This window comes from Etheostoma cragini, chromosome 6, assembly GCF_013103735.1.
Source record: "Etheostoma cragini isolate CJK2018 chromosome 6, CSU_Ecrag_1.0, whole genome shotgun sequence".
In the NCBI taxonomy this organism is placed as follows: domain Eukaryota; kingdom Metazoa; phylum Chordata; class Actinopteri; order Perciformes; family Percidae; genus Etheostoma; species Etheostoma cragini.
Window position 1 is genome coordinate 18,981,947 of NC_048412.1, and position 18,552 is coordinate 19,000,498.

General features: G+C 38.5%; 2 protein-coding genes across 4 annotated transcripts; one reads left to right on the forward strand and one right to left on the reverse strand.

Annotated features, from left to right (window-relative positions):
* Window positions 1-55: 55 nt before the first annotated feature.
* LOC117946268 (tumor necrosis factor receptor superfamily member 5) lies at window positions 56-11,847 on the forward strand. 3 transcript variants are annotated; one of them, XM_034874301.1, is made up of 8 exons: window positions 56-640; window positions 816-941; window positions 3,271-3,417; window positions 3,527-3,620; window positions 3,948-4,024; window positions 5,846-5,956; window positions 9,225-9,374; window positions 11,393-11,847. In XM_034874301.1, exons 1-8 carry the CDS (start codon window positions 586-588, stop codon window positions 11,572-11,574), a joined length of 942 nt encoding a protein of 313 aa, XP_034730192.1. In that variant the 5' UTR covers window positions 56-585; the 3' UTR covers window positions 11,575-11,847. The 3 variants fall into 3 exon arrangements, with proteins under 3 accessions (XP_034730192.1, XP_034730193.1, XP_034730194.1); XM_034874302.1 differs by having other exon boundaries at window positions 5,849-5,956; XM_034874303.1 differs by lacking the exon at window positions 11,393-11,847 and adding an exon at window positions 9,470-9,551.
* A 3,417-nt stretch (window positions 11,848-15,264) lies between these two features.
* Window positions 15,265-18,087, reverse strand: rbp5 (retinol binding protein 1a, cellular). The gene is made up of 4 exons (XM_034874368.1): window positions 17,806-18,087; window positions 17,235-17,419; window positions 16,746-16,847; window positions 15,265-15,908 (listed from the first exon to the last, which is right to left on the reverse strand). The coding sequence occupies exons 1-4, from the start codon at window positions 17,879-17,881 to the stop codon at window positions 15,855-15,857; spliced, it is 417 nt and encodes a 138-aa protein (XP_034730259.1). The 5' UTR covers window positions 17,882-18,087; the 3' UTR covers window positions 15,265-15,854.
* Between the last annotated feature and the right edge of the window lie 465 nt (window positions 18,088-18,552).

Sequence of the window (18,552 nt, forward strand, 5' to 3'; positions counted from 1 at the left end):
TTGCCTTTCCAGCTCAACAACATCCCTGTGCCACTGGGACAAAGGTTCTGTGAAAACAATGGAGATGGACTGAAAGGAAAGGGTGTAGTTAAGAGAGGAAATTTCTCATTGTGCTGCTTTGCTATTTGCCAAAATCAGCCATTGGTTGTGTAGCTATACGGAAACACACACAGCTTACTTCGCAGTGAAAGGGCTATGGCAGGAAGGAAATGAGGAGAGACAGACAGAAAAAAAGAGGCTGAGAGACAGAGAGACAGAGGGGAAAACAGCAGATTAGGGTCACTGGGGGTTTCCACTGTGTAGGATCAGAACAAATCATGAGAAGTAGGTAAGAGTGAGGAGGGGAAACACATAGCCACAGACAGCAGAAAGAGAGTGGAGATATTCAGAAAAGGAGAAAGTTTGAAAGAGATTGCACCTAAGTGATGCGCTTTGAGCTGAGATTGATAACATTACTGTCATTTAAAAGGTTAGGAGCAGGTTTGGAGGAAGAGTATATACAGGAAGACAGTCATTGCAGTCTTAAGCTTAGATCCTGTACACGCCGGTGAAGGACTGTAATCGAACGGGCAACAACTGGCTAATATGACCTGCACAAAGAGTACTAAAGATGGGACATGCTGTGATCGCTGTGCTGCAGGTCAGTCAAATTTCTTTTCTCTGCGGATGACACACTTATTTATGCAAACCACGACACAGTATTTACTGTGTACTGTGTAAATATTTGGCTTTTCAGCATTCCTCACATACTGTATTTGCATTACAGCCTGACATACAATTCTTCTGTATATCTCTGTTTTCCCAACTCTTATCAGGAGAGTACATGAAAGCTGAGTGTGACCGCACAAAGAGGACTGAGTGTGCCAAATGTGATTGTGGATTCTACACAGCCACAAAAAATAACTTGCTTAATTGTCTGCCCTGCATGGAGTGCATTTCCCGTAAGTCACACACACATGCACATAGTGCTGTATGCACACACACACATATTTTTTCTATAGTGCAAACACAAACATGCCACTGTATGTATGTTTCCTTCCTTTTTCTTGCCTCTGTTGCCATTTTTAGTATAGATATTTGTTTTGCAATTGTCTCTTTGTGTGAACTGCATCAGAAATCCACTTCTTTAACATCTTCCTGTTTTCAATTTTTTATTACATAACTTGCGCCGTGTCTCAGCTTGGGTGGAGAACTTATAATTTTGAAAGATATCAGTCTTTGATTTAAAAATGTTACTTGTGTTAACATCACGTAGTTGCAATAAAGAGATGGAACAAGTCTACGCATGAAAATATGATACTTTCAATGCGGAGTAAAATGGTTTTAACAACCATGACAATAATACACTTCTAAGTTAACAAAGTTACTGGGTGCAGCCTTGTGTATTGTCTTTGCACTAACTGTGGTGCTAAATTGCAGCAGCTTTAAAAACCTGTCAATTGAAATAACAGACTTTTTAAACTAGAATGTAGTGAAAACTTAATATCTTAAGCGCTTGAATCAGGTTCAGTGAACCTAACTGTTAGTTTTTTTAAATAATTTTCACAACTAATGGGAAGAATTTAAACAAATTACTCCAGTTTAGTTCTGTTACCTTACATGTCTAAGGCAGTGGTGGAACTTTTCAAGTTGAACCATCTTAAAATGTTTTACAGTAGAAATAAAAGGGGAACACATTTGTTAAAAGGTAAATTTAAACTCATATACTCTTAAATCCAGTAAATTTTATTTATGTAGCCAAAATTACAAGTCTCTATCAGAGGACTTTCTTTCCCACACATGGCTTACTAATCCAAAAAGCGTGACCAAAGCTTCTGTTTAAAGCGACTGTTGACTATATTTTTTGTTGGAGAGACATACAGTTATGACTGCGACACAAACAACTTAAGAGACTAAACAGCTACGAGACACCGAACAAATACAGAGACACAAAATGACCATAAATACACATTACTACAAGGAGACAAAATGACCACACGGGTAATTACATAAATGCACAGTAACTACAAAGGGACACAAAATAACCAAAAAGACACAAACTGACTACAAAGAGACACAAATGGTTATTTTTTTGTCTGGTTGTAGTATGTATGCAGCTCTTTCTAAGTTTTGGTTTGTTTTGTCTCTTTTAATGACTACAAACAAGGCGGCTTGTCTCTTTCAGTCTGGATGTCATGCTTCCATGTAGGAGAGGTGGAAAGCATTTTACATGCCAAGGGGGCTGTTGTCACATAATCTGACCATGTTCTATTCCAGTGGTGGAATGTAACTAAGTACTCAAGTACTGTATTCAATTACAATGTTAGGTACTTGTACTTTACTCGATCATTTCCATTTAATGCTACTTTATACTTCTACACTACAATTTGGAAGCCAATATTGTATTTTTTTACTTTACTACGTTAATTTGAAAACCTGAGTTACTTTAATTCAAATTATTAATACAAAATACAAATCAAGTCATGCATTATTATACATGATTGTGGATTAAAATACCCAGCAGTATATAAATTAGCCCCAGCTTTACCATCTGCAACAATGATGCTCGCACATTTATGCATCACCAACTTAGACAAAAAGCCCTAAATAAGCTTCAGTTCATCCAGAACTCTGCTACCCGTCTCCTCAACTACACCTGCTCTCGTGACCACATCAACCCTGTTCCCCAACACATCCAGTTTAAAATCCTCATTACTCACCAAGCCCTCCATAACCAGGCTCCTTACTACCTCACAGACCTCCTCCACCGCCACCATCCCCTCGTAACTTCCGCTCCCCTGACGTCAACCTTCTCCCCCCCCCCACACTCAGGACCAAGCACCGTACCTGGGGTGACAGAGGTTTCACCAACACAACCCCCTCCCTCTGGAACTCTCTCCCATCTCTTTAGCCCTCACCCTATAATAACCACACACTCAATGTATTTTTTGCTGTACTTGTTTAATATGCTTGTTTTTATGTTTTGCGTTGTTTTATTGCTTCATCTGCTTTTATTGTACTTACCATGGTTTTACTGTAAAGTGTCTTGGAGCATTTTGAAAGCGCTATATAAGTTAAATTTAGTACTATTATTAATTATAATCTAGTGATCCAATATACATTATTCTAAAAAAGGAAATGGAATTTTGAATGCAGGATTTTTATTTGTAAAAGAGTATGTCTACGCTGTTGTATTGCTCCTTTTACTTAAGTAAAATATTTAGGTACTTTTTTCACCACTGCTCTTCCCTTAACATGGACACTATATCACTTTTTCTAACTCTTTTTCAGAGAAACACCAGAGGAAAGTAAAGGACTGTACAACTCAGGAGAACACAGTGTGTGAGTGTGTGGCTGGTTACTACTGTCACGATGATCAATGTGACTACTGCCGGCAAGTGTCCCACTGCCCTCCTGGTGAAGGGGTCAAGGTTCCAGGTAGGCTTCCATTAAAAATGCTTAATAAATTATTATGTCCTGCAGTAAGCCTCTTATCAAAATACAGTACAAACTGGCAACTGAAAAGCCATCTAATTCGTTCTTGCAGCCACGCGCATGAATGACACAATCTGTCATCCGTGTGGAGACAAGACCTACAGCAACGTAACCGATTTCTTCTCGCCCTGTCAAACACACACCAGGTCAGACCGCATCTCCACTCTAATGTTATTATTAAATAACAAAGTGAAGCCAAAGGATTTTTTTATTATTAGTCATCCTTAGAGACACAGCAGAAATTACTGTGTAGTTTCAGTTGACATCATCAGTCTCCAGCCCGAAACATTTGTACGATGACATCTTCAGCGACTATATTTCATTCACACTGTAGAAACTGATTTTGTTGCTTGTCTGAAACTTTCAGGTTTCTACTAGGCCAAACATAACAAAACAAAAAACTTATTGCAATATTTTCCCATTTTTAATAGTTTCAATATGTTGAAACACATTTCTTTGTATGTTGTTTTCAGATGTGAGGACTTGGGAAGACTGTTGAAAACTCCAGGAACCCGAACAACTGATGCCATCTGTGGCAACTTTAAATCTCGTAAATCCTAATTTTTACATTTTGAAGTTATTGTGACGAATGTGTCTCATCTCTTTAGATCTTAAAATCTCTTTGTTTAAATTAACTTGTAAAATGTAGCCGATTCTCTTATCCTGCGTGACTCAGTGAGTTACTGCCCTTTAGTTCCTATGTGTCATATGACCAAGTCATTAAGAGAGAAAGTCGAAGTAGAACAGATGGCAAAATCATTTCAAAGAAAGAGAGTAATGTTAGGCACTTGTTGCAGTTAGTGTGTGTCAGGAGATGGAGGCGATTCTGTCATTGTGTCTAGCTGAAAAGGTTAATTGCAACATTTAATATCGTCAATATTTTTTTTAACAAAACTGCATCGTAAAACAATGTGAAAACAATATGTGACCGTGTAAAAGAGGTCAACTGAGCTTGACTGTGTTAGCTCCTTGTTCCCAGCCGCAATTTTACTGTATTAGTTCATTCTCAACAGGCATCCTTTTTTCAACAAAAAATCTCTATAAACCCACCAACAGCTCGCAACTAGCTAGCAGACTTAGTGGAGCATTTGTTAGCAAGATATTTCTTGCAGGAGTTAGTAAAACAGAAAGAGAGCTAAAAGAGAGCGACTATTGGACCTAAATCCACCAGGTGTCCAGAAACACGGCAGACAATGTGGAGGTTGCAGTGCTCTGAAGAAACAGGACAAGTTAGGGGGACTGTTCAAAGATGTTGTTGCTAGATCGGCTAAGATGAACGGAGGTTGTGGCCCTGCTAGGCTTTCTTCCATGGACTTTACAGATAGAACCCATGTCCTATGAGAGTTGATATGTATCTATAAAACACATCAGGATTCGCACACCATCCCCATTTGTCTAAGCAAAAAAAAATCAGGCCATTGTAAGTCACAAAGGTCAAAGTACCCAATCAGGTGACAGAAGAGTTTTGTTTAAGAATCCACTAAGGAATGAAGAGAGATGGAAGTTTAGAAAAACATACGATGCAACTTCTTCCCTACTTGCATTTTTTTTTAACTCTATGCTTAAGTTATCAGAGATTTCGTTTTTGAGATTAGTGACAAACAGGTTACTCAGTTCAATCCAGTTAAATAAGTCTAATGTCCAGATCTTACTTCTGCTACTACTGTACAGATTAGGTGTAAAATGTACGTATGACACTGTGTTTCCCTGGAAACAAATTGTTTTCGTTATTTACTTAATTGATCGATTAATTGATTAGTGGTGTGATCTATAAAATGCCAGAAAATGGTGAAAATGTTGATCATTGATTCCGAAGCCCAAGATGACATCCTCAACTGTCTTGTTTTGTTCAAGACTTAAAGATATTCAATTTACTGTCATAGAGGATTGAAGAAGCTAGAACATATTAACATTTAAGAAACTGGAAGCAGACTTTTTACTTCTTTTTTTATAAACGCTGAAACATACATGAATAAACACTATGTAACAAAATAATCTCACTTTTCAAATACATTATAGTGTATTAAAAAACACTTAAGAATTTACACACTGCTAAGAAATGTTAGCGTTAGTAATAATAGTATGCCTTGGCATCGATCTTGTTTGACCATAATTTACAAAATACTGAAATTAAATAGAAATGTAATAGATATTCTTTCAAAATAGTTTTCATAGTTTTTGTTTGATTTCAGAAAGAGGTTTAGTCCATTTTTATAGGCTCTGTAATTATATTAATTACTTTAAAATATTATTAATGAGGAATCAAGAGTTTTCAGTAATCCCTCACTCCCATTCCCAGGCGTTACTTTATTTACCTCACAAACCTTAAAAATGTATTTGGGTCCCTCTAAAATCCCCTCTCTTTGCTTAATAGATTTTCCCTGGATGTTACCCGCAGGCCTGTGGTCAGGACTCGTGTTGACTGCACTCGTCCTTTTTGGTCTTGTCTGCTGGAGGGCAAAACGCAAGTCAAACAAAGCAGGTGTGTACAATGCGTCATATGTGTAGGTGTGTTTCATCATTGTTTTTCACAGAACTTTGTCCTCATTATTTAAAAACTAAAAAAAAAGTGTTCCCAAAGAGGCAACGAAGTAGTGTGCAGGAATGCCCACCCACTGGCAGTAACTACGCATATTGGTAGCCACAACTGAGACACAATTAGCTTTGAAGTGTACAGTTTAAGGTCACTGCTAATCTCTTTCACACATACCTTCCCACTGTTTCCTTTACATACCATTTATTTATTTATTTTAAATCTGAGTAGAGTCAAATGAAATTTACATAAATAAGGGTAAATTATATATGAATATATATTATATTAATTAGATGTGTGGTCTGAAATTAATTTATGTGAAAAGAAATGTAACAAAAAGCACAATTTATATGAGTTATTGATGACCCAGGAAGGTTAAATAGGAAGCTTGTTATGTGACGCCAAACAAGCTCGGTGGCGAGTATGACAAACTGAACTGGAAACCACATCCTGTACATATTCAGCCTGACACACTTATTTGGTATGATGTGACGCACACTTCACAGGCAGTTAACTCATACTGAGACTTAGGTCCTACGCACGGGGCGCAGTCTCATAACAAAATGATGCTCATAGATAATTGTTTTGGTTGACGGTGTGTTGTATTTCATTCACATTTACTGTAATTCTAGTGAAGCAATAGGTGCAAATACTGGAATTTACAGGTGAAATACAAGTAATTGAGAGAAGGTAGGACTTCACAACTAGTTCAGAAGTCCAGTATGACACTTACACAATGGGATGTGAAAACTTGAAACCTCCTTCACATAGACTGAGAATGGGCTTTTCAGTAGGATTAGGAGAAATCATGCTCCAGTCGTTAAACTGTTTTTTTACAGATATTATATAAATATTTACATATTCTCATTTTTTTATGAGGGAGAGGGAGAGGACAACCTAGGTTACTGAACTTTTGTGTGGAAAAAAAAAAGTAGTATTTTATGTCCGAGAACAAGCCTGGAGGGGATCTTTGAATGAGTTATCACTCACTCTACTGGTGGTTGGATTAACAATGAGAGAAAAGAAAGAGACTAGCTGTCCAGAGGATAATCAGTCGAGATTGTGTGTGTGCGTCTTTGAGAACTGTAAATCGTACAAGTTATGTTGTCAGTTCATTTCAGCCTGTTGTTGTGGTCTAGATAGTTCTTTTACGTTTAGAGTAAGTTAGCTAGTGTTTTTGTTGTTTGTGTTCTTCGCCTGATAGCTAGGTAGCACGTGCTTGATTATTGTAAAGCATCAACAGACAGAAGTTGTCTCCGTCCGTGTTTTAACAGACACACCTGAGGCCAAGTTGGAAACCAGAAGCAGCTTTAAATACAGTCCTAATCAAGTCCTCACTAACAAGTTTCAAATAAATTATTTTTCGAGTCATCAGTAGGTCTACCATATTCAATCTAATTGGATAGTAATATACTGTATGTTGCACCACTAATATGACTCGACAGATTCAGCGCCATTCATTCGCCGCAAATCATTGCAGCTTGATGGTGGGAACGTTAGCTAGTAGTATGGACGGTGACATTATTGAAAATGAAGAAAACAGAGATCCCAGAGATTTGGCAGACAAGCAGCAAGACATTCCCAATCTGAGACAGATGTTTGCGATAGTAGGCATCAAGAATGACTCCTGGTGAATGTGCTGCATAAATCTTAAAGTATGGGGAACTTCTTCATCAATGTCTGTTTAATAATTCATATTTTAACCTTTTATTTTATCTCTAAAATCCATATTTGAGCACACACACATACATGTGGATTCCTTTAAATATTAAGGGGAAGATTAAAAAAGAGAAACTGGATCTGTGAATTGTCACAGAATCACAACTGAATTCAAAATCTTGAATTCTGAGCTACTCAGTCAGAATAACATTAACCTGGAGTCCCAGTCTCTGTCACAATAATCATATATTGGATGTTTTAGGCAATATAAAGAGCCTTTTTTCCATGCTCACTAAATTTTCTCAGCTTGCACTCTAGTAACATTTGTGTGGTCCAGGTAGGTTTGCATAAAAACTGGTTGTCATTTGCACGGCTACTTTTACTTTTATACTTTAAGTTAATTTCTCAGCCTGTACTTTTTTACTTTTACTTGGGTAAAGCAGTTACATCAGTACTTCTATTTCTACCAAAATATTTTTAACACAAGTATTTGTACTTGAGTACGGGAAGTGAGTACTTTTGCCATCTCTGCATTAGGTGAATACTGAACATGTTGACAGCACAGAAGTGAATTATGCTCCACTGGCAAGTTTATTTTGAAGGTTGATAATTATTCCACCCTATGAACTTGACATAATTGGAACATATTGGAACTTCTGTGAGTCAAATCTGACGTTTTTGTAGTTTCTTTTTTCTGGTGAAAAAGGAAACTACTAACTTTTTACAACTGCCTTTCAAGTCTACGGTAGGTGAGTTTGTCATACCCAGACGATACAGTTGAGGAAGAGTTTCACTTTTATATTGAGTCACACTGTGGATCATTTACATTTTTAAAGTTTATGAATGTATATTTTAAGAAGTATGAAGAACTTTTCTTAGAAACAAAATTGTTCAAACTTCACCTCACTTCACCTCTTACTTTTGGTGCTAGAGCAAATTTTGAGAGATTATAGTGCCTCCTAAGGACCAATCAGTATACTTTTATATTGAATATAAATTACCAGCAGCATGACAAGCCAGACGTACATCAAGATGTTGGGTCTGGGAACTCACCATTGGCAGGGCTCAATCTGAGGGGCAGGATGAATGGTTGTCTTTCAAATTCCCAATACAAAAGAATCCTGTAGCTCTACAACCAACCAGAGTAAGGCTAGTTGATAGATTAAATTTTTGCAGTATCTGGCATCTGATCTGAACACATCTTCTTTTTTTAAGAATGACTTAAGTGCTTAACTCCAAGCATCCACAGAACAAAGACAATCTTTGTTTTCAAATAGCAGGAAATTCACACAGAACCGTCGCAACTCAGCCATCCTTATTAAAAGCCCGCCCGCCGATTCTATTCACAATGCGACTGAATTGTTTTTTTCCAGCTCGCAAACCAACAGAGAGTTGCTAGACTGACCCTAGCTGCAACTTGTATTTGCTGCTGCCAGGGTGTGTCTAGATTTCAAGGCTGAGTTACAAGTAGGCTACTATGTCCAAAGATATTCCTTGTGAGCGTGATACTGAATAATCGTATTTTGAACCTATTTGTGTCATCTTCTGCGTTTGACAGCCAGCTCCAATGTTCCCGTTACTCTGGTTGAAATGCTTCCAGCAACACCGATCACTTCGCTGGATCTGCCTTTACCGTTCACAGAGCTCAACGGTCACTGCCAAGAGAACTGCATCGTGGAGTGCTACAAGTTGCCGCTTTTTAACAAAGGTGAGAAATCCCTAAGCACTGCTATGCTGACACAGGTGTTATATAACGATTTTCAATAAAATAATTTTGTGTGGTATTTGTCATTTCTCTAAAAGATATTTTGACAGTAGAGATAAGGCAGAAAATAAGAGAGATATGACATGCAACAACTGTTCCCGGGGACTCAAACAAGGACTATGTGGATAACCGTGGTCAATGCCATGAGTGTACCACGAAATGGTTAAGAAATACTTTTGACAGATTTAAAACCAGAAAATACAATGGACATAACGCACAATTTCACGTTTTGCACACAGTTTAACAGAGGTGATAATCCAATTGAGCACGTACCCATTCTCCTCAATTTGCTGGTAACGTTTATGTTAAAGTTAGGCTACTGTTCAATCGCCAGCTGCCAGTTTGGCCAGCTAGCTATGTTTGCCCAATTTTACTGTTTGTTGGGTAATCCTTCCAGAAAGATGCTAGAGATCATGTTTTTGATGATCTGCTGTGAATAAAACACCCCAGAAGCTAAAAAAGAAGAAAAAAAAGTCTTCTGACAAGCTAGCATTGGCCTTTAATGTTAGCCATTTTTTTAATGGATTACCATTATTATTTTTTTACCAGCTTGCTTGGTTCATAATAATATCCCGTGGATGGTGGGTATGAGGTGTGAATCCGACGTTTGCCTTCAATAGGCAGCTATTTTAATGTGTGCTGTATAGATAATCCACATTGTTCATGTTGGCCACAGTTCATTAACAAAGAAGAAATACTAAAAGCTGACAACTAGCTCAACAGCAGAACAGACCAATCAGCTTTGGGCATGTGCATTGTTGTTTTCTCACACTTAGGGCAATCGAGGACACGCTGTGTGCTTGTAGCCCAATTGCAGAATAACTAGTGCAGTGCCCTTTGAAATGTGCCTGTTTGGAACGGTGATTGCTTAGCCTGTGGTATTGCTGCTTGTAGAATTCTTCACAACCATATTTTACCGAAGGACCCCAACCCACTTAATATGCAACTCCACTGTATATTACTATATGGTCAACAACTCACAATATTATCAGGAGAAGCACGCAGATAGTTTGGATTTCCATTAGCTGTTTAGGTTTAATTATTAACGTTAACAAGCATGTTAGTTAGCAGTAATTAGCCTGTGCCTATGTTATCTCTTAAGGGGTGTGTCTTAAAGATTCCTGGATCTGAGTGTCGCGCTTTCAGTTTCATATCGCATATCGTCTCAGCCCTATCCTGAGGTCTTTAGGCTTAGTCACGTGTAAGCTGCCAAAGCTTCGCTGTTGTCTCAGGTGAGAGGGGGAGGGGCCAACGGCTAGAGTGGCAAAATTATAGATTGTATTTATTAAGGGTCTATGGGTAAAAGCCAATGGGTGCTTCTTTTACCTGTATTTAACGATTTCTTTTTACATTTCTAGTCCAAACATCGTCTCACTTGGCACTGCACTTACTCATGCCCGTAGCAAGACACCTGTCAAGTTTGAAATCCATCAGACTAACGGTTCGAGAGATATGCATAACACACAGACAGACAGACGTTCTGCAATTTATAGTCTAGTTAACAAATATAACAAAAACAAATAACTCGTCATATTTCATGCATTAATGCAGATTTATATTAATTTCTAACTAAGTACCACTCTGAATACAATGGTAAAGTAAGCGAATGTGAACTATGATCTATATGAAAATACACTGTGGCCCTCACAGTCACCACCTCTACAACAACTCTAAGCCATCACCAAATGGGGAAATATAATTTGGTAGACTGGTGTTCATCCCACCAGTATAATCAGACACTTTATGTTGGTGATTTTCTTTAAACTTTAAAGTATCTGTATATGAGAGTGAAAAATGTGTTTCCTTTTCCAACTCTTAATTGTCTATATAATTTCCAATACTCATAAATGCTTTCAGCCCCCTTAAGATTGCCATAAATTACATAAAATGCAAAGCATGTTTGATGTTACAGTACTTTAGAAAATGGTCACACTAAACAGTGATCTTATTATCCTCCTCAGATGATAATGTGGTCAGTGGCGTCACACAAGACAGCATGGACAGCTTCCTTCCTAAAACTCCACTGAAGCCTTCGGTTTCATTTGCTGAATCCAGCCACACCAATGGAAGTGCCGGATACTGCACCAGCAACTTCCTCAGGAGCCACTCGGAGCCACAGGAGGACGAGTGGTGTGGGACATAATTAAGTAGACGTTGGTGTAACAGTATATTGATGAAGCTCAGAGTCCCGCTCCAGTTTGGGGATGCTGCAACTAGTTTTCAAACCTCAAGCTGGACCTATTTATACCCAAAAAAACAAAGACTAAGGTATGTCTTACCTAGAAGAGATGAAGATGGCTGGTGGTTTGCTACCCCCTGCAGGACTTTAACAAGAGGTTCCGCTCAAGTGATGTGATATTTCTGTAAAACATTTACAATAAAGCAAACAGCTAGAAGGTATTTTTCCAAACACTGATGGAGTTGTACTTAAACTTGAGACAGTCCTTTCAAGGTGAATGAGTATTGGATGGGAGCTTCCGAAGTATATGCACTGCTGTCTGTGTTTTTAGCTACAGCTCAGTGGTGTCTATTTGATAAGAAGTTTATAAGTATAATGCTATATTTTTCTTACTTTTCTTTTTCTGACAAATCCTGTGAAAACGCCAAACCAACAATGTATATATCCTTCCAGCAAGTATGTATGTGTAGTCAAAGCAGCGTATTATTCTTTATGGAGCTCCAGTGTCGTCTAAACACACACTGAGAGACAAGGTGCACCGTTATCCGTTACTTCATTACCATGAACTGTATTTAATTCTGCTTCTATAAATATGTCCAGTAACGCATATTAATCCACAGCAGAAAATAGCCCCCAACCCATGCTGTATTTACTTTTGTTTAAGTAACTACTGCTAAAAAAAGATTCTGTGGCTTACCCTTAAAAGTTAATCATGTATTCTGAACTTATATTTGAATCATCTATTTTTAAGTACATTGTAATGCAAATTATAAACACCAACTTTAAGATATGCAACACACAAAACTTGGAGAATGATGTGATTAATTAAAAAGGCAACAGTGACATCTGACATATTTGTTTATAACACTGTAAGGATCGATATATATATATATATATATATATATATATATATATATATATATATATATATATATATATATATATATATATATATATATATATATATATATATATATATATATATATATATATATATATATATATATGCATTTATATATATATAAATTACGCAATTACGATGTACAAAACAGTATTTTTCACAGATATTTGGTCTTAATGTGATATTTCAAAATAATGTTGATTATAATTTTGAAAATATACAAAAATGATTCAAATGTACCGAGTCCTTAAAGAAGTATTTTACCAATGGAAAAAGGGTATTTTCATAAAACGTGGCTGTTTTTAAATTGGTCCTATAAGGCCAGATAAAATTAAGGAAAGGGGCTGTATTCCCTGTGCCTACAACTACCAGAATGCACTGTACCGCATCAAAACAAGAAAGGCTTCTGCTAGTGGGGGACATAGTAGGCTCGTTTTAGATGAATTGCTCCTCACTTGTAAAGTAGACAAGAGCAGACAGCAGCAGCCGGGGTGACAAAAAGCCGCAGTTAAGTCCAGCCGCTTTCACATCCTGTTAGGTCTGATTCCGATGTGATAAAATGTTATCAGACCTATATATCAGCTTGTACACAGTCTACAGTAGCTGTAAAATGTTCTACATTCGATCTGTTGCTGATGATAATAAACAACAGACAGATGTAGATGATCCATAATCTTAACAGATTTAGTCTCTCCAATTTCTAAATGTCACTATCAGCCACACTACATGTGTTATGTACAGAAAAAGCCTTTGAAATCATACAAATAGCAAATAAAATCCCTCCAATTTAAAAACAATAAGTTTACATAAAACGTCATTGTGTTGTGTCTATTCTGAACCAATCAACTGTAAGATCAGCTGAGAGGCAGGCGTTTCCCAGCATGCCCTGGGTTTGCCTGGTCTTGCAGTAGGTTAGGGGTGTCACTGCCCAATGAGAGGCGAGGGCACATTTGAGTCCTGTATACTAAAATGTAAACGGTTTATGGCATAACGCGTCATACTCGATGAGAGTCGAGTCGGACCAGCTCCGGTCGAGTGCAGATGCTAGCTGCGCATGCTCAGATTTATACGGTTTACAACATAACTGTAATACTGAAATTTGTGAAACCCATGAAATAATAAACCTTTCTATTTATAAACAATAACAGAAGATGGGAATCATTTCAAAACGCTAGTTTTAGCTATCTGTGATTAATTGATTGCTAACGTTAGCTCAATACGCCATTCAACTGACAGCCTACATTGAGAACGCCGGAGTCAAACGATACTGCACAGGCCTGGCTCATATCGAACGAGCACCTCACAGATATAAAATGGCCACCGGCTGGTAGCAAACAATCTTGTATTACAGCTACAGTGTTTTGAAAAAGTTTAGGCACCCCTCTGAAGCTGGATAATATTTTACTCTGTCGTCAAAGAAAATGATCACAGTTGCATGCCATTTATTTCCTAATAAAAGCTAAGTACTGCGGCATTTTCCAGACAAAGATAATTAGTGTAGCAATATTAAGGTGTATGACATTAAATCAGATGTGAAAATGCAAAAATTTGGGCACCCTTGTTATTTTGTTGATTTGAATATCTGTAACTATTAAGCACTGATTGATTGGATCATACAATTGGTTTGGTTAGCTCATTAAGCCTTGGACTTCATAGACAGGTGCATCCAATCAAGAGAAAAGGTATTTTAAGTGGCCAATTGCAAGCTGTTCTTTTTGACTCTCCTCTGAAGAGGGGCAACATGGGGGCCTGAAACAACTCTCAAACGGCCTGAAAACAAAGATTGTTCAACATTATGTTTTAGGGGAAGGCTACAAAAAGCTATTGCAGATATGTAAGCAGTCAGTGTCCACTGTGATCAACATGGTGAGAAAATGGAAGACCACAGGCACAGTTCTTGTTAAGGCCAGGAGTGGCAGGCCAAGTAAAATATCAGAGAGGCAATGGCGAGAACGGTCAAAAACAGCCCACAGACAACCTCCAAAGACCTACAACATCATCTTGATGCTTGCTGCTGGAGGTATGCAAATGCACTTTTGGACAAGCCAGCTTCATTTTGGTATAAGGTGTTGTGGACTGATGAAACAAAGATTGAGTTACTTGGTCATAACAAGCGGCGTGGTGGCAAAAGAACACAGCGTTTCAAGAAAAACACTTGCTACCCACGGTAGAATTTGGTGGAGGTTCCATGATGCTGTGGGGCTGTGTGGCCAGTGCCGGTACGCTTCAGAATAATGTTAAAGAATCAGTCACACAGAGGAAGTTATGCCGGAGCTAGATATTTCAACAAGACACCCAAAATGCTGCTCGAAATCTACTCTGACATTTATGCAGAAGAACAAGTACAGTGTTCTGGAATGGCCATCCCAGTACCCAGACCTGAATATCATTAAACATCTGTAGGATGATTTAAAGCGGGCTGTCGATGCTTGGCCACCATCCAACCTAACTGATCTGGAGATTTTTTGTAAGGAGAGATGGTCCAACATACCTTCATCCAGAATCCAGACACTCAGAGGCGTCTAGTAAGCTGTGATTTTTTGCAAAAGGGGGCTCGACTAACAATTGTGATTTAAAAAAAAAAAACACAATTTTCTGTTTATTCCAATAAACCTAATTTAACTACTGAAACATTACTGTGTCCATCAGTTATTTGATAGATTAAAATGAAATTGCTGATCCAAACACCCAATTATTTATAAATGAAAATCATGGAAATTGTCAGGGTGCCCAAACCTTTTCCATATGACTACGGTAAGCTAAAAGATATTTCTGAAAAACATCTAGGTGAGTAGGTTGTACGTCTTTGTTTATTTGAACAACACTGGCTAGTTTCACAGTTTAAACTTAGTTCTGTCTAAATTAGCGCGAGAGAGATAAAGTGGCAACAAAATGCATCTTTCGCTGGCCTTTTAATGGGAGATGAGCACGGAAATCTGGGAGCCGCCAAGATCAAGGGGAAGTTTACCATAGTTCATTAACGCATTATTATGGATCCCACGCTACTTCTTGGCAAGTCCCGCCCTACGATGCAGCCTGATTGGCCGGGGTTAGGCATTGACCTCTAGTAGTTTAGGTTAGGATAGCCGACTGGTCGGGTGTGAGGACCTGAAGAAATTGGGTTCCGTTACCTTGCGTAAGCATGGACGCTTGGCCAATAGGAGAGTGTGTATGCTATTGAAGGGCGGGTCTTGCCCTAGAAGTTGCATGGGTTCCATAATAACGCTTCATTTACACATAGTAGTACCCACATTGCTATGGTACAAAGCTGGATGAAAATAGGCAAAGTATCCCTTTAACTGTATTCTCTTGATTGTTTAACTAAAACTGATTTTCAGTTATTTCAATCAGCCTTCTTGAAGACTTGCTTGGCAACGATCCCTTGAACTCTCATCTCCTGCAGAGAGGAAAGAAACATCAAAGAGGAAAGAAAGGAGGGGGGGTGTAAATGAAAAGGAAGACAGTTTGGCATGTCAAAGGACTTGTTAATGAGTAATACACAAACCTGGGATTGTATCCAAAATACAGTCCCATCTTCAAACCCCCCCTCCCCACCCCCTCCACATCCTTTGACCTAGTAATTAATCTTCCCCTCTTTCAACATGTACTTATTTCCTCCATTGAACCTACTCCCCCCTTTGCCTCCTCCAACTTACCACTTACTCATTAACTCTTTATTATTCTCTCGCTGCTCCCTTCTCTTGCTTTGTGTAACCTTTAAAATCCACAATTTAAGAACCTGATCCCCGCTGGCATTTCTTTTGCAATTCTCCCGAGGTTGGACTTCAACAACACATTGCTTTGTCCTAACTGCAACAGAGGTATTAGAAATCCTGCGAGAGTTATTTAGCTGACGAATGTGGATTGTCTTAATCAGCGCTGACAGATTATCTATAATCTTAAACCCTTTTACAACTAAAATGTTAAAGAACCATTCTTCTACCTTGGTCCTGTGGTAATTGTTACACTTTATCAAGCTATCTCAACAGCCCTATTCCTCTTTTGTGCTTGCCTTCGTCCTACTACTCCCCCTCAGCATGCACAAAGGTCCACAACCCTTTAACAAAGAACTTCTTCCCATAAAGACAATGTAGTGCAACATAATAAGGCGATAGCAACTTCCAAACCCTCGCTCATGTACCTATTATGTTTCTACTTTCTTTGTTCCGTATCCCTCTCTCCCTCTGCTTTGGCCTCTTCCTCACTTCCTTTCACTCCATCCATACATTCTTACCAAATGCAGCTTGTCACCCTCCAGCCAGTGTGTCCAGCCTCGTCCATCTTTCTCTCCTCGCTGTACACAAACCAGGTTATCTCCCTCCCAGTTCACTGTAGTCTGAATGGGCACAGAGATTTTGTGCAGTTAGTACATAAAGTAGCTCACATGTCATGTCTTTGTCATTGCCAAAAAGGGCGTCCATAAGTTCAAAACCTCTCTTTTCTTTGGCTTCCGTTTGCTCAGTTGTCTTGTTCTGGTTAATGTAAGATAATGGTGCTCATTCGCATTCATGCACTTGTTTCCTGAATGGTGGCTACAGCACAAAAACACAGCAGTAGGTTGGATAGCGTTGCACAGCCATTCTGAATTAAAAACAAACACAACAAACTTGTATAACAAGTTATGATACTGTAAACTCACAGTATCAGCAAGCCTGTATGAATGTAAGAACAAGTCAATGTTCAGAAGAAGAAGAAGAACAACAACAACATTCCCACCACACACCTGACAGGTACGACCGTCCACTGGTCTCAGGTCTTCAGTGAATTCTTCACCGATAGTGAAATCCATGTTGAAGTTCTTGAAGGTGGTGAGAGTGCGGATCTTCATGGCCCCTGTGGCCACTTCATGGCTTATCTCTTTGGAGGGCTTCAACAGACACACAATCTTCCTCAGGGCAAAATTAATATCTAAGAAGGAATATAATTAATAATGCAATTAAATAGAACACACGTTATTGTTGTTTTATTAAAGGGCAGCTTTGTCTTGTCACACTCAGTGCAGACACTGGATACACCCATGTGTGTGTGTGAGTGTGTGTGTGTGTGTCTGGGATCATAGAAAGGACATGGTGGTGATTTCATTTCACTAGTGTTCAGCTGGAAATGAAGATGATCCACATTATGAAAGCAATGATTGAAGATTTTAAAAATATCTTAAAGCAACGAAGATATACAAGTGTACACACAAATGGGCATACAACGTCGTAATGTGGAGGGGTTTAATAAAGAGAATTAGAATTAGTTTAAGGGTACCAGCTTTATAAGCTACAATAATGCCACCTAAAGAGTCTTACCTAAAGCTGCGAGGTAGGCGTCCATATTAACCTGATCCACCATATGAAACGTGCCTGAGTAATTAGGTTTAGACATTTTGTTCCCTCAAAAACTCCAGAAAAGCTGAAATCTCTACTTCTCCTTCTTGCTTTATTTTCTCGAGTCGAGTCTGGATCCCCGAGTGTTGCTGCCGCCGTGTTTGAATTCAGCTTTATTACGCAGCGTTTTTGTTTTGGGACGAGTGAAGTAAGACTGCTGCACGGTGTTTCTATGCCGCAGGCTGCTCGTCCCTCAGGCGGAGAATTTTGCAGAAGGACACGATTAAGCAATGCTTTTACACAGAGGGATCAGTTTCAGAGGCGGTCCTTCGGATCCCTAAACATGTGGTGGGTGGGGGGAAGATGGAGCCAACTGAGTAGAAACATTTTACACAATTGTGTTTGCTCCTTTGTTTGTTTATTGAAGCTGATCAGCATATTTACGGTTCCATTGAAGTCATTTCACTGGTGGAAGAAGTATTTATTTTGTGTGGCCTGAAATACTCTTTTACAAGTAAAAACCGTACAGTCAAACTTAAGTAAAAGTACAAAAGTATTAGCATCAACATATAGCCTATTTAAAGTTCAAAGGTAAAGGTAAAAGTACTCATTATGCAGAATGGCCAATTTCAGAATGATATTATTTAGGCTGGTTCCCCTGCATTTATTGGGTCTTCTAATGTACTTGATAAATCAGCAAGTGATCAATAAACCTGTAATAATACAGCA

What these genes read in the sequence shown, in the direction of transcription:
- LOC117946268 (XM_034874301.1), top strand. Translation starts at nt 586, where the DNA reads ATGACCTGCACAAAGAGTACTAAAGATGGGACATGCTGTGATCGCTGT. An exon ending in CTGTGATCGCTGTGCTGCAG is followed by an intron (nt 641 to 815) that starts GTCAGTCAAATT and finishes AACTCTTATCAG; the next exon opens with GAGAGTACATGAAAGCTGAG. An exon ending in TGAAGGGGTCAAGGTTCCAG is followed by an intron (nt 3,418 to 3,526) that starts GTAGGCTTCCAT and finishes TCGTTCTTGCAG; the next exon opens with CCACGCGCATGAATGACACA.
- rbp5 (XM_034874368.1), bottom strand. Translation starts at nt 17,881, where the DNA reads ATGTCTAAACCTAATTACTCAGGCACGTTTCATATGGTGGATCAGGTT. An exon ending in TGGACGGTCGTACCTGTCAG is followed by an intron (nt 16,848 to 17,234) that starts GTGTGTGGTGGG and finishes GTGCCCATTCAG; the next exon opens with ACTACAGTGAACTGGGAGGG. An exon ending in AGGGTGACAAGCTGCATTTG is followed by an intron (nt 15,909 to 16,745) that starts GTAAGAATGTAT and finishes TCCTCTCTGCAG; the next exon opens with GAGATGAGAGTTCAAGGGAT.